The 16,221-nt window shown below is 32.7% G+C and overlaps 1 protein-coding gene across 10 annotated transcripts; it reads right to left on the bottom strand.

The window, feature by feature from the left end:
- Window positions 1-393: 393 nt before the first annotated feature.
- Window positions 394-16,170, bottom strand: LOC105320104 (centrosomal protein of 112 kDa). 10 transcript variants are annotated; one of them, XM_066086865.1, is made up of 31 exons: window positions 16,046-16,170; window positions 15,416-15,565; window positions 15,145-15,208; window positions 14,852-14,969; window positions 14,621-14,662; window positions 14,312-14,499; window positions 13,158-13,257; window positions 12,218-12,302; window positions 12,033-12,070; window positions 11,170-11,236; window positions 10,818-10,873; window positions 10,631-10,720; window positions 10,384-10,483; window positions 10,118-10,236; window positions 9,706-9,849; window positions 9,020-9,031; window positions 7,830-7,984; window positions 7,305-7,434; window positions 6,831-6,923; window positions 6,398-6,457; window positions 5,270-5,349; window positions 4,783-4,918; window positions 4,518-4,625; window positions 4,126-4,308; window positions 3,611-3,754; window positions 3,107-3,193; window positions 2,881-2,996; window positions 2,582-2,678; window positions 2,269-2,358; window positions 1,995-2,060; window positions 394-1,864 (listed from the first exon to the last, which is right to left on the bottom strand). In XM_066086865.1, exons 2-31 carry the CDS (start codon window positions 15,516-15,518, stop codon window positions 1,721-1,723), a joined length of 3,015 nt encoding a protein of 1,004 aa, XP_065942937.1. In that variant the 5' UTR covers window positions 15,519-15,565; window positions 16,046-16,170; the 3' UTR covers window positions 394-1,720. The 10 variants fall into 10 exon arrangements, with proteins under 10 accessions (XP_065942937.1, XP_065942939.1, XP_011416197.3 ...); XM_066086867.1 differs by having other exon boundaries at window positions 14,357-14,499; XM_011417895.4 differs by having other exon boundaries at window positions 16,042-16,127.
- Window positions 16,171-16,221: the final 51 nt, after the last annotated feature.

Here is a 16,221-nt window from a genome sequence, read left to right as displayed (position 1 = left end):
AAAGAATCATTATGAAAAACTTACAGATATCCATAATTGCCATGTACAAAGTGGGAGGTTTTTTGTGAAAATGGGGTAAACATGTAACTGTTTTTCTTTGCATTCGTATTTTTTCACTTCAAAGAGCTTCTTGTAGCAAACAATTTGTCATGAAAAGAGCATTATCATTTACAGGAGCAAAAAAATTATCAGACCAAATTATTGATGATCCTTGACATTCAATATGGTTAAAGAGTTAAACGGCTTTCTAAGTGAGGAAATTAAATTCCAGGGGAGAGAACAACATGTACTGCATGTGTTTGTTAACCTCAGTTGCTGTTTTATTGTTTAAAAGCCAGATAACTTCCTCTCCAAAAATTGACTACTTAAACAATAAAAAAAAGTGACAAGGAAGACATTGAACATAATTTAATGTATAAATTAAATAAACATATACATAATTAACATGATGGATTTTACTCGAACAAACATAACATTAACAACATTGAATACAATGGAGCGCATGGTTAATGAACTCACTGCACAAGTTAGGAAACAGTAAGACAGGACGGGACCCATAACTTTTGGGTCATCAAAATAAATTTAAATTAGACAACAAGACAACCTATCTCTTTAGGTGTTAAAATGTGTAATGAATGATAAAACAAACAAACAATCAAAGTCGTACAGTAGTATATAAAATATTTAGGGTGGAAATACTAAAACTATGTTCAGATAGATAAGTCAATATATGTAGCATCTACAACCATACTCCTATTTTCATTTTGAGTATTCTTACAGAATAAAGTAAATTTACACATTTATGACATTGCATAATTGAAATCAAGACTGAATCACTCAGGGGATACATCAAGCTGTAATAAATAACTTTTGAATATTATTAAATGGGTACCCTGTAAAACTAGTACATTATAATAAAATTGATACAAAATTATATATCATTATGATTATATTTAATCTACCGGTACTTAATTTTCAACCCTCTTTTGCAGAATAAAAACTAACTTAAAGATGACTATTTCTAAAAATCTGAGGGAAGATTTAAATTCATTTTAAGATAAAACACTATCTGAATTGATATAACTTGGAATAAATAGTCTGATAAAACAATTAAAATAAAATGGATATAATTTACTGTCAATTCAAAGAACACTTATAGTTTGGGAAGGAAAGTAACAGATGTTAGAGAATGACTTGTTGTAATTTCTACCACAAAAAGAATCCCCCTTCTTGCAGTATTGATATGCATATTCCTACCATAAACTGCTTTACAAGAATATTTGCCATGATTTGATATTAATAATACAATCATTGTTGTAGGCATTTGCATAAAAAATTGTCAAAATGTTCATATGAAATTATGTAGGAAATGTAAATTTTAATCTGGAATGTTAAGATATATGGAATGTTTTACATGTACATATAATTAGGGTTCTGTCTCCGAGTACCATAATACATGTTAGTGAAATATTGCCAAAAAAAGAATAAACAAAACAATGAAAAGCAGAATTTAAATATGTACATGTATTAAGCCATTGCGTAAAAATATCACAGTCAAATTTTTGTCATCAGCACAGTCAAATCAGAAATCCTGTTAACAGACACTGAGAAAATAAAAACTCAGAAAAGGCCATCTATAAAAATGTTTTTGGACGTAATACTGCAGGCCTAAAATTCCCTGTATTTAAACTTCTCTGCAACTATTCCAGTTGTCCAATCATCATACAGCTTTGATCGGGGAGCTGGACGCGAACTGGCCGAGGGGGTACTTGTTTTTGAGATCCACTTCCTCCTGAAGTATCAATGTCTTTTGTTGTAGAGAGTTGATCTGGGATTTCAGTGAACCAATTGTATCCTCAAGCTCCTACAAAAATTACAAAACACGTGTCAAGAATCTTCTACAAGCTTTTTTTTTATATTAATCCATTGTGATTATTTTTTCCCTTATGCTCATGGGAAATTTCTGAAGTCGATTACTTTTTTCTATACAGTACCTGTCTAACAGATGATGGCACAAGGCCTCTAAGCTTCTCCTCAAACGACAACTTCAAGTGTGTAATCTGTAAAACAGAGACCAATTACAGAATATCATATATATATAAAAGGTACCTAGTACATGTATCTGTTAAAGACATAACTAAAATCAGTCATCCCATGACACAAGTTATCTATCTATTATCTATCTATTCGTTTTAATTATTCTTTGAGAATGACACATCTTTTTAAGTGATTACCGGTATGTGGTTCTGATTTGACAATTTATGATACCTTTTCCTCATGATCAGCCTCCATTTGTTCTAGCCTGCGCTCTAGCTGCCTGTTCCGTGACTGCTGTGACTCAATCTCACGCTGAAGACTCTGAAAGAATCAGACCATTCAAATTCTAGAATTCTATGTTTATATAATCATCTGGATATCAATTATCTGAATGTGCATGCATTCTATTCTTACTTTAGTCCTTCAATGATCTAATTATCTACATGTACATATAAAGAAAACCAGGTATTTCAGTTGTACCATTTATCATGAAATGAAAATATCTGTTAAGAATTTCATCACTACACATTGTGATCAGACTTACATCCATATTACAGTTGTACTGCTTCTTGACCGATTTCTTCTCATCTTCATACCGCTGTGACACGTCCTGACATTTCTTTTCCCCAACATCTCGGACCCTAAACAATAAGCGCACTAAATCACAACCAGTACATGCTTTCATTAAATAAATGTACTTTTATTGGTGCATTATTTAATTTAGACAAACGTAACTAAGATATTTAATCTTTCATAATTTTGTTTTGCAACAATTTTAATCAAAGAATACAAAAGGCAAAATTCTACTGTGATAATGAACTTAAACCTTTTGACAACACTGACCTTTTGATCTCCTCTCTAAGATGGTTGATATTGGCTTGGAGTTCCCCTATTGTCTCTGTGGCTTTCTGTCCCCTCTCGTTGTATTCTCTCTCAATGTCCTTCAGTCTGGAATTTGTCTGATAAGATAGCGTAAACATTAGTATTATACACTGCGCACATGTTCACTGTAATAATAACATGACAGAATACCAATAATTTTTTTTTGAATGAATGATTGACAGCTTACCTTTTCTAGCATTTTCTCTAACTCTGTGCTGTGAGTTTTCTGTAGATCCAATCTCTGTTGCTCCATCTCAGAGCGCAACTTTGTTACCTGGTATCAGAAAAAATTAATAATGCATTTTTCAGAAGTAATCAAATCACTTGATCTATCACAAAATATCAAACTACATGTATTTGTATTTATTATAATGTACTCTACATGTAATATTCTAAATTCAAATTTTCAGACATTTTAAAGTATATATCCTTCAAAATAAGAACAAGTTTTGAGTATCAATACTACCGTATTTTAAAATTCTCTCTGATAGCTTGGTTTTGGTTTGAACACATTTTACTGCATTTTAATTACAACAGTATTTGGCACAAGTTCCAAAATTCACATTGCTTGTTCCCTAATAATACTCTCTGATAATGACATTTGGTTGGTTCTTGAAGCCTTGGACAACATGATTATTATTTTTTAATAATATTTTGACACAGATGATTGACGATGATTTAATCCCCTCACCTCATTCTCGTGTTCCCGGAGCATTTTCTGCTTCTCCTCCTCGCGGAGAAGTCCGAGCTCCACCAGCTGCTGTTTGCGGAGCTGGTTGGCCTGCACCACTTCCTCTCTCAGCTCCTGGATCTGTAGCTCATACTTCGTTATTTTCTGAAAGTAAGATACAAACATAAAAATGTCTCTCACCTTATATTTAAAGTAAAAGACTCATACATACTCTAGTACAAGTACCAATGATTTGGTTACTTTTATTTTCATCATCAAATCTTAGATTGTTATCATGTTTGTGGATATTTTCAGTTATTCACACATTACATAGCCCAAATATTCAAAGCATACTCTATTTCTGCACATGAGAAAAAACATTAATTGTACAAGTACATGTGACATTGAAATTCAAAGCTAAACACCAAAAGTCACCTATAAGAATGTTTTTCATTCATTTTTATGTACATCTTCCTGCAAATTATACAAAAGTACCCATACATGTAATTGTTTTGAAATTAAAGTATGCTCCTAACCTTGGTGTCTTTGTCTTGTTTCTCCTGAATTCGACACTTGAGCTCATACAGCTCATTCTGGTGAGTTTCTTTGAGATTGTCCATCTCTTTCTCATGCTCGGATATAACAATCTCCTTCTGTGTGTGGAAGTCCTTCAACATCTGCGCTTTCTCATGCTCCAAGGCCATCTTCAGTTCCACTGTCTATAAAACACAGCCAAATATGCATTTCACACAATTTTCCTATATTTCAAATACATGTACCATAAATTAAATATCCTTTACTGAGAAGAATCTTTTGTATAAATTCAAGGGTAAGGGAAAATACTTCTTTCTTGTATGAATAGTAGTTCCTGATAGATGTTCTAGATAACATGGAATTCAAGGTAAAGGGTTTTTTCAGTTATAAATACCTTTCTTTCATGCTGATTTCTTTCTTCTTCAATCTGTTTTGAAAATTCTCGACTTTGTTTTTCCCTTGCTTGCTTTGACTTGTTCAAATCAGTTTCAACTCTTTCCATCTGAAATGTATATTAGTATTAGTGCAAATTGTTATTTACATTCTCATTGTTCTTATAATCAATGTTTGGTAAATGCCTCTTAAATGTATAATATGTAAAAATATTCCACCACAATTACTGATTCCCTGTGAAGTCTGGCAGCTTCCTGGTTTCTCACCTGTTGTTTCATTTCATCATACATCCTGGTCTGGTTCTTCTCTACCTGTAGCTTGAACTCCTCCAGAGACTTCTCCGACTGCATCAGCTGATTCTTGTTCAATTCCTGAAGTCGCTTGATTTCATCCTCTTTATCTCTGTAACACACCATCCAAAATGTGCACATGTATATTTTACACAATAATTACAGATTCTTTCACATTTCTCCCAAAATGTTAAAAAATTTATACAGGTACCTCATTAATTTCAATTTTATTGCAAGATTTACAAAATTTTTATATCTAAACTAATATTAATAAATGTATCCCCCTTTCAAACAATACAATAAAATGAACTATGTTGCAACATTTGACCTGATGCAGAGGTGCCTGAGAAAAACAATAATTTCTTTCAAACTTGTTTCACTAAAAAATGTAAACAGACTACGGAACATAGATGAATGTATGTAAAAGGATGCTATTTATCAGATCTAAGTTTCATTTTCTCACCTAATGGCTTCTTCCAGCTTCTTGATCTTTTTCTGGTTATCCTGATCTGCTTGCTCCATTTCATTCCTCAAGCCTCGCACCTACAAATACACATTACAATTATTCTATCTCCTCTACACAAAGAGTTCTACTCACCTTCCATGTTTTATTTCACTAACATCTTGACACACTACCCACACCTTTTGTCAAATCACCCTGCTAAATATTCGTAAAAAACTTTTATCATAGGTTGTTAATTTGCATTTAAACAACATTCATGCTGGTCTGGGTCAGTTTGCAACACTCAAAGGCAGGTTGGTACAAGGTTGGTACATGTTTTAAAATTATGATGTAAATTAACTGCATTTTTAATCAAACAGGTTAAAAAAATGATAGTAATGAGTTGCACTATGGTCAAATTTATTGAAACATTAGGAGATACTTAGTCTCTATTACATGTACTATCAATCTTAATACTCATCATATTGGCAATCTCATGCAGGCAGTCTAGATCCTAGTATAAGCTCTCTATGGATACAAAATTGCATAAATGCTGTTGCCATCATACTGTAACTCTTTAGTTTAAGGCGATTGGAATAATCTATAAAAATTGTTGACCATAGGGCTCTCTTAATCAATAAGCAGAAACTTTCAATGTCAGTTTGGCAAAATCCATTAAATCTGCTTGTTAGTTCACACAATATGGTTTTTTGGTCATCAATATATAAGTGCAAAAGCGTTTGCACTGCCTTACTGTTTCTAATTTGGAAACCAGAATTTCGTCTGAAAACTTTCTGACTTGAAGTCTGATTGCAGGAAACAAGAAAAGCTAGAAAAAGAACACACACACTCAAATCAAAACTGGTGTTACTACCACACCACACCGTGATTTCATCATGATGATGACGATGATGATGATATTGATATTGATGATGATCATGAAAAATACTGAAATTTTGAGATGATGATCTCTTCAAAATATTGATCTTTTTCCTGAATGAACAAGTAATTGTGTTCACTAAAAACTAATGGTTTTAAATTGTTACTCAAAAAGAACACTAAACCAAATGAGATCAAATCCAACAAGCTCTGGTTTCCTTCCACAACACACAGTCAAATGTCTCATGGAATCCATTTACATTTATTTACCTGTTTATCATGGAGATTTTCCAAATGCAGTTTATCTTGTTGGTGATTTTGTTCCAATTCCTGTCAAAAAATCAAGTATGAAATGCAGCCAAAAAATAAAAGCTAAACTGATCTTATAGACATTAGTAACGATAGAAAAGTATATCACTTTGAAAGATTCTGAGAATTTGCTAATTATGATAATTAAAAAATTATAAATTAAAAAAAGCAAAATGTTTGGGCATTCTAGAAATGTACCATAAAAACCATGTGCTGTTGCAGTTAAAATGTTAAATGATGCAAAATGAAAAAATGTCATTATTACTGAAAAAGATGACAGAACATAGAAAACCCTGAAAGAATAAAGAAAGACCAGCTATCAAGCCAAACTCAACACAAAGGAGCTGGTAGCCTAGAGTAGAGTGGAAAGTTTGGTTTTCCACAGATGCCTTACCCTCATTTGTCTCTGGCGCTGTTCCTCTGCATCTTTCAGGGAACGTTTGTACTGATCAAGGGACTGCTCAAGTTCAGATATTGAATCAGAGGCCTAAAATCAACATAAAATAGAGTTAGTTCATAGAACAATCACCAATGCAACAAGGCATTCACATTCTTTATCCTTGTTGTACTCAATACATCTAGGAGTAGAGAGAAAATATCAATCAGGACACAAGAGTTTTCAAATGCCAGGTAGCTATGAGAAGTGTAAAACACCATTTGTAACAAGTAAAAAAAAATACAAATTTTAATCAATTTGCCAACTCCCTGGCCAATAAAAAATAAACTAATTTTTCAATTAATTTGCAGCAAAAAAATATATCTCACTTTAGGATCTATTTGCATTGGAGTTGTCCTGCAGCTCTGCTGCATCAACAATATATTAAAGACATTTTTCCATTGAGTGTGCATTTTAGAAAGATTTATTTACTTTGGCAGATGCAATGTTGTGCTCCTGTTTCATAAACTCCAGACTGGCCTCCATTTTGTTTTTGAGGGTTCTCATTTCCTGTTCACTGGTCTCCACGGTTCTCTGGTATTCCTTTTCCAGATTACTGTACCTGTGAAAGATTGGATAATGCAAAATGACATCAATCCAGAGCACACATGAGATATATAAATGTTGAATAAACAAGAAAAAACACTGCAAATAAGTAACAATGAATCATATTCCTCCACATCTTTGAAGTACCATAACCCAACTTAACCAACTGTTATTAGCATACATGAAATATTAGCAATGTTCACAAAAACTATGTCATCGCTTTTTTTTCTCACCTACCAGTCCTCTAAAGTCTCAAATAATTGGTTAATCAATCACTGATAGATCACAAAATAAATTTGTGGCATATAAACTTTAGTTTACATTCAATCTAATCTTGCTCAATCTTTCATCAATTGCAATAGATAAATCAAAGTCACAGGTTGAACATAGAGCCTGTGTCAGAGTCTGGACCTTTCTCTGAGATCCTGCAGGTCCTGGGAGCTCCGTTCCAGCTTTGTCTCTGTCTCCATCTTGTTTTTCTCCAGGGCGTGTCTGGCCTTGGTGTTCTTGTCCGCCTCAGTCATCAGCTGATGGACCCGCCCCTCCAGGTCTTTGATGATGGAGGCCTACAAAATTTAACAGTACTCAGTCAGTAAAACTGTCCCAGTCAATGGAGGATGTTACATAAGTACTTAACCAGCAGAGGTTCAAGGATAAGCTTTGATTTTCTGGTACATGTAGCTATGTATGACTTGCTGGTTTAGGGAGAGGTAATTTAGAAAGCACTGTGAGTGCAATTTTGACACATGTATAAATTTTATAAACCAAAAATTACTAATACTTTTGTTTATAGCATATCAGTGTTCAGCCATTATGACCTTAGTTTTAGTGATCTAATATTTTTGTATTCATGATCCTTTTTATCATGCTCTCCATCCAGAAAACTACATCAATGGGCAACTGAAGGAAACTGACAGGTCTACATAATACATGGTGTATATAACATATAGTTATTACTGTTAAAAGGTTTCAAAGGGTACATGTACAAATAATAAACAATCATAAACAAATAATAAAACACTGCAAAAATACATATGCCCAAAATAATGAATATATTCACATGCTTCTATACACAGCCTTCATGCATACATAATACTGAAGTTCATTCTACATGCATGATTTCTTTATTCTATGCACAAAATGCACCCATTTTTAACTACCATGAAAACAAGAAGAACATTGGTATATTTTAAAAACATGAACTTCAAACTTTTATATGGTAATCTGAAGTTGATATAACCATGATCATTTTAATGAATACATGTAGATTTAATATTCATTGAGTAACACTTTTTAAAAAAAATTAAGATTCTACAAACTCTACATATTTGTTAATGTTTTAATTATCTTACATTTTCTACATAGTCAGAATTAACACTACTGTGACGATTTTTAACTGGACATTTAGTTAAGAGACCACACCCTTCAATGTTAAAGCCAGTTTTTTTAATTTCCCCAACAACCAGCTACATTTAGATATATTTTATCAAGAGAGACACAGAAAGAGAGAGAATATTTTGAGATACAGTTTAATTGGACAGAAGCAGATGAGGACATATGGCAATGATTGAGATCTACATGAAGCAAACTGCACTCCTTACCTGATAAACCTCCTTAATGAAACAATAACACACAGCTCAGAAAATCTCACATCTCAAATCAAGTAAGGTGGCTCAGAAATAGTACATGAAATAAATATCTGTTTGGACTTTCTCAACCCCTTTCTTTTTTAATGTAAACATTGACTTTGTTCTTACATTAACTTCAGATATACAGGTACATGGCAAATCCTCCAAAATGTAAAGAATATTGCAACTATTATTGTTCCCTTTGCAAGCTTAAGAGAATGATGAAAATTGCATGTAAATAATGAATAAATACAAGGTTACATTTTAATAATTAAGATTTTTTGAATATATTGTATACATACAGTTATATTACAGGAAATTTTTTTTTAACAGAATCTTGAATAATACAGATGATTTTCTGGCTATTAAGACATTATCATGTTAAATATACAGAATGATGAGAACTGAATAGAATATGGTGTGTTACCAAGTCTACCAGTCTAAAACCAGGGTAACATTCAAGTAATAAAGGCATGGTACAGCTACCTGATATGCATGTATTCACTCAGGGAAATAAAGGAAAAAATGTGGAAATGACATGAATGTAATGTCCCCCCAAAACAAGATTAACACAGTGCACTACTCTTTATTCCCACCACAAAATATCCACACAATCACAACAGCCAATCAGCTATAAATAGCAGTGACCTTTGACCTACCGTGGATGCCGTCTGCTGCCCATACTCCTTCTCCATTTTCTGTAACCTTGTGTTTGTGTCATCCAAAATGTCCTGTATGTTTTTGGTGTGCTGTTTCTGCATCTCAAACTTCTCTTGTTCAAATTCAGCTATTATGTCATTCATCTGTTGGTAAAAACACTATTCATGAGAGGTCAAATTTTTAAAAACAATGCAGCAAAGTCTCACAAAAAATTGTAACACTTTGTAACTGAAAGCAAATGAAAACAAAGTAGCATTTAAGAGACGTGTTTTTTCTTTTCTCAAAGTGATTAATTCTGCTTTGTGATATTTACCTTTTTCTTTAGGAGACATAAATATTCAGTAACAGAACAAATAATTACAATAGTAGCACAAATCACCTTCTTAAACTATTAAAATGTCTTTCACTGACCTTTTTCTCAAACTGGTTATTGCGGACCTCTGTAGATTCTTCCAGCATTCGTTTGAGTTCTGTGATCTGTTTATCTTTTGTTTCTATCACCTGCTGGGAATCCTTTCCTATATTTTGAACTGAAGTGGAAAAGTAAAATTAATGATAATATTTCACCTTGCATTAAATTCAAATATGTTTGTATTACTTTCAAGAGAGTCAACGATTTATTGAATTATAAGACACAATGCATCGGAAATAAATTCCTCTGAGGAATTCCTGATTACTTTTCCTTTCCAGTTTTCCGATGGTTTCCTCCAGATCTTTGGCTTTTGTTCTGTAGTTGGATTTTAGATCCTCTATCTCTGTATTCTTTCTGTCCAAAATCTACACACAAAGTTTGGATTAAATGTTTTACAATTACTTCTTTTTTTATAATACTTTTTGCTAAGGTTTAAATCATTCAATTAATAGAAATAGATTTTACTTAATTTCAGTAAATAACACGGCTATCAAGTGAGAACATTTCAATACCTTCTGAACTGCTGAGTCATGTTTTTGCTGAAGTCGAAGCTTTTCTTCATGAAACCGGGCTTCAAGCATTTTTGTTCTCATCTGAATATTCTATAAAGTTTTGAAAAATTTAGTCAATTATTGTAACTACTGATTCACCCCCTACACCCACGTTTAAAAAATCACAGCTCAGCAGGAATAGACTTACATCTTTCTCTAGATCCCTTGACTGGTCATTGAAAAATGTGGTTGATGCCCCAGTGCCTGTTAAAAACATTTATACATGAAAGTCTTCACAATACCACGTTATCAATTACTATGAACTTTTACCTAACCAAGAACAATATAAATTAACCCACTGGCTTGTCATGGTAGTCATTTGGGTTTTTTTTTAAATTATATTTTCTGATAAATTGGTGGTCATAAGATCTACATGTACATCAAAGTTTATCATTTTCAATCAGTGTATTTGGTACACACAAAAGCTAAATTCATGAATCTAATTGTAACTCCTTGAAAACACAGTACACAGATTGTGACACAAAAAGGATTGTACTCACTGCCGAATAAGTTACTGGTGGTCTTGGTGTAGGGAGGCGAGGGCTGACTCAGGTCTTCTTCTGGAGGCTACAAACACAACAACAAACATCATCAAAGACTCGCTCATTCATGTCTATATTTTCTATTCACTTTATGATAGATTTTGGAAGATTTTCTTACATTGTGGCTTTTTTATCAATAATTATTCTGTTATGGGGATATAACTGTATTTTTGTTTATTGTATATCTGATTTCTATCTCAAAAGGTAAGGAAAATCTAATATGACTGATGCTTGTGAATCACAGAGGCAATGCTTCTCAGTTATAAAATTGCTTCAATTACAATAAGTTTATGTCAATGTACTGGTCATCAAAATACAACCTAATTTCTTTGAAATCTGTTTATTTTCATTGAAAAAGAATAAAAAAAATTTAATAAGGTTAGAGCAAAAAAGATATTAATTAGGGTTAGTATATAAGTACAATGTACAAGAGAATGAATTCTGTCGGATGGCAGCTGCTTTGAGTTTATAGTCATGCTGAAATGCCTAGCACTGAACTTACAGGATTAAATCTATTATAATTTGTAGTTACAATTCCTTCTTTACAATAGCTAATGATTTTTTAATTCTACAATTTACAGCTAAATACATGTAAAAGTTCTTCCTAGTTTCTTGCCAATTAACAATTAGCAATTAACAAAGTAATTACACGAGAAGCAAACTGCAATCTGACATTAGTTTGATGCAATATGATGTTTTAACAGTGTTGTACAACTAAACATGTAGCAGTGATTTTCCTGAATACATTATACATATCAGTAATGCAATAACTGCTCCCTGGCTGTTATGCAATAACTGCTCCCTGGTACAACCAATCTTACCTTTGTGCTAAACATTGTAGTCTTTTTCTTGTCACCATCTAATGAAAACATGCAAACATGATGTTACCCAACCAATAAAGACTGCTTTGAAAATATATGTAACTAGTGCATTCAAAGATAAAAATTTCATTCATTAAGAATAAGATCCAGCTAAGTTTGATTTCTCTACAGTTATATGGACTCACCAAGCAAATCAAATTTAGGTTTGTCGTCAAGCAGGAAATGAGCAGTCTTTATTGTAGGTTTGCGGAAGTCTATGAAACTGTCGTCCTGTCAGTAGATTATTAACCAGGGTTTACATATGTAGAAGACTTGTTGTGTTCATATGATAGCATCAGAAAATTTGGCATTTCTTGTGTAATGCGTACCAGGCACAGTACGTACCAGGTATTGTACATTACTGTAAACATATTACATTTATCTGTGTATTCCTTTTGGTGTTTTTGTTGAAAAATCATTATATGCCAAATATTGTATGCGCTTAATAAACCAGTAATATATTTACAGCATTGTATGTACTGGACTTTATTTTCCAAAAAATAGATCTTGCTAACAAAGCTTTATCATATAAACACAGATTGTTATGTAACAGTAAGACTGTAAGCTTCACATTGTGAATTAAAGACATTTAAGCAGTACACACACCATGCAATTTTTCCCTCAGAAAATTCCGAAGAATTCTTCTACCTACTAAGAGGCAGATTTTTAATGTAAACCATTTTTCACAAGACTGCACTCACTGTACAATAGACTCTCTTAAGTTTGTGACGAAACAACGCAAAGGGTCAAGTTTTAATGAAAAATTTTCTCAGTATCTACAGGTAGTTGTTAGTTAACAATGGGGAACCTCATAAGTTTAAAGTAGAATTTAATAATTAGCATGAAGGATAGAAGAACTGACTTAACACATACTTCTTAATAGAAAGTTAACTATTTGTTTCTGTGTATAATATGAAATTGATGCAAGGAGGGAAGATAAGCAATGTAGACCACAGCCCTTAAGCTCAACACACATCCACTGATTGATATAAACATGGACCCGCTCCCCTCTGTAAGTCAAATTCAGGATAATACATATGAATAGTACCAGTAAGTGGGACAAACTCTTGTGTGTAGTAAACTTACATATGCAGTGCTGACAAACTCTGGCTGCTCCAAGCCCCGCGTAGGGGAGGTCAACCCAGGTGCTTTATCTAGGTCAAATCCGAGACTAGTATGAGGACGCCTGTCAACCAAATTTCATAGAATTAAAAGACTGACCACCTTTCTTCTTTGGAAGTCACCAGTCACTGTCCATTTTACTTTCACAAGCCTATAGCTGTTTGATGTAAACTTTCATGAATAAAATGATAAATATGGGTATATCTAAGATAATGTGTTACAATGTCATTTATCTTGATTTCATTCAAAGTTTGTATTTCTTAATCTTTATTGAAAATGAAAGAATTTAACATCATTCAGCCACAAAATTGTCAGCAGTAAAATGGACTGGCTCTTGGTTTGCAACTCTTTTAATCTTTAATTTAAATTTTATGTGTATATTTTACATCTCATTTCTCATATTTAACATTCATTTATTACATTTACCAAAGCAATAGATATCTTTATTTTAACAGTGTTAAAGCACTTGATATACGATTCAGACACTCAAAGCAATTGTTAAACTTTCTGCTTCAATGGATACAACGTATAATATGTATACAAATAAATATCAAAGTTATTACCTGTACACATTTTGTCATGTTGAAAATAATATACATGAACAAATATTAAGTAAGAATATATATTTTGTAATTATAATTCACGCTGAGCCATGTCAGGTTTGTTAAAATTACATTACCTTACATCATGCATTAATATCCCATCATGCACTTGGCATGCATTCTACCCTGGCACCAGTACAGGTTCAGTGCACATGTCTCCCACCGACCCAAATAAATCATTCTACTGATAAGTTGGTTTTCAGATTCAATATGTTAAGATGCGATAATTGCCACAAAACAATATCTTCCGAATGATTTGGAAAGCAAACTGTCTCTTTCATAAAAAATTTCATAACTAATTGTGCATAATTTTTTTGTGCAAGAGCAATGTAACTACTGACCTTCACATAAATTCTTTTAAAGTTTTACACATTTAACCTAGAAACTACATAAAAATCTATTTTGTCTAATCTGGTATCTATTAATTAAATCAATCCTCTGTGCACTTGAACCAATACAGTGAGAAAAGCATCACTCGGCTAACTGGTCATGCTCTACTGAACATGCTTAGCATACCTGGGTGATGTCGGACTTTTTGGAACAGGTATTTTAGAGGAGTACCTTCTAGGTGAAGACTCGTAACGAATGGGAGACAACCCCGACTTCCAGGTTGATGATGCAGCAGGGTTTCCAATGTTGGAACGGAAGAGGGATGATCCAACAGAACTTGTTAGCTCGCCTGCCACCCAATCAGGCACCTTCTCCTTCAAAAAATGAGCAAACATATTTTTCATAAAGACACCAAAAAAACTTTAATCCCCTCATAATTTAATAACAAAGATATTTTACACAAATATGATAAGATATTTCATTCATAAGACTTACGTCATCAGATCCTTTATCTGAAGGCTCATCAAAATAAATAGACTGAAAGATAAAATATTTATACATACATCAATACAATGTATGTGGGTGAAATAAGCAGCAGAGTCTTCTAAAATAATTTTTTAGTATTAAATATATGTACATTCAAAATTGGGTCTATAGTCTTTGTTTCTATTTATTAAATATGACCACATAGATTTTGATGCATGATATCATCATGTAGATTAATACCATATATGGTGGCAAGGTTGGCAGTGGTCCCTCCTGAGGTTTACTTGTGAATGGACCTTCTAACACGCCTCTCTTTAACATGTGAAGCATAAGCTGGGCATAGGCATTCCTATTTTTCCTGTGAACATTTATAAACATGCATTCTTTCATTAATTTTGAAAAAAATATTTAAAAACAATTCTTTAGCCTCTTGAACATTATTTGAAAAACAGTATATCATCACTTGACATGTTATCTTAAAGATAATCTTTATTCTTTTTTTTTAAATGATAAATATGCAAAACAATTCCAACCTTCCAGTTATTCCAGTCACAGGCTCGCATAACTTCTTAATCCAAATGGCACACTTCTGGCGATCTACAAATTGCACAGAACAATATTCAATACCCAATTTTGAATTTCTTTGGACATTTCTTAGTTATTAATACATAAACTATTTTTACTCTTCTATTTTTGAAATAATAATGCAATTTACTTGGCCAGAAAAAAGTGATAGGAATTGGGGATATCAAAGACATTAAACTTTCATGCATGCAGAAAACTTGCTTTGATCTTATAACTTACCTGTTTTGTGAGGTAGTTTAAGTACATGTGGTTTCATATCTGCCAGGACCTTGTCAAATTTCTGGTCCAGCCCCACAAATATGGGGTCCTCTGAAGATGACATTTTCACAACAGTTGTGTATTAAAATGTGAAGGACCCTATCATCTCATCTATGGTGTAAGAAAAGGAAATCAAAATAAAATAACAATGCATAGAAAGGCATCATGCAAAATTTCGAATACAAAACTGGTAAAAATGTCACTATACTCCTATTCTTATAGAATGCACAAATCATCATTAATATTTCACCTGCAAGATTACTTTTCATTGGGTTAAATTCCTAATAGCAACAACAATAAAAAGAATTCCAATGACCACTTACATTAAAAAATTGCAAAAATGCATTGCTAAAACGGAAAACGAAACATTCCTTTTAAAATAAACAATCCAGCTATGTCAAATTTTTCTTGCATACACATGTTCAAACTTGCTCTGTCTCCAAGAATTTTAAATCCGAACGCCTGTGTCATGAACTCATTAGCACTTCGTCAAGTCAACGAGCCACGGAAAATTAATTGTTTTGACAAATGACAATGTTTAATCAAGAAGAGTAACGTGATTCAAGACTAAATGCAATGTTACTTACTTACATTATTCAAGTTTGCCGCATCTTTGTTTACAAGCGGAAGTGTACATCGTAACTGAACATCAACCCCGATGTTTTTATAGATAAAAATGCATTTTGAATCCATATTTACACTTTTTACATTTATGGAAGCCAAATCTATTTTTTTAATTATTTATTGAGATCTCTTCTCCTAAAAAT

Source organism: Magallana gigas, chromosome 6 (genome assembly GCF_963853765.1).
Source record: "Magallana gigas chromosome 6, xbMagGiga1.1, whole genome shotgun sequence".
NCBI lineage: Eukaryota > Metazoa > Mollusca > Bivalvia > Ostreida > Ostreidae > Magallana > Magallana gigas.
This window is presented reverse-complemented; position numbering and strand designations above follow the sequence as displayed.

Bases quoted from the DNA above. Each gene is read 5' to 3' on its own strand.
- LOC105320104 (XM_066086865.1), bottom strand. From the start codon at position 15,518: ATGTCATCTTCAGAGGACCCCATATTTGTGGGGCTGGACCAGAAATTT. The intron at 10,484-10,630 runs GTATTGAAATGT...CTTTGTGTGTAG, and splicing joins ATGACTCAGCAGTTCAGAAG to ATTTTGGACAGAAAGAATAC. The intron at 9,850-10,117 runs GTCAGTGAAAGA...TTTTACCAACAG, and splicing joins ATAACCAGTTTGAGAAAAAG to ATGAATGACATAATAGCTGA.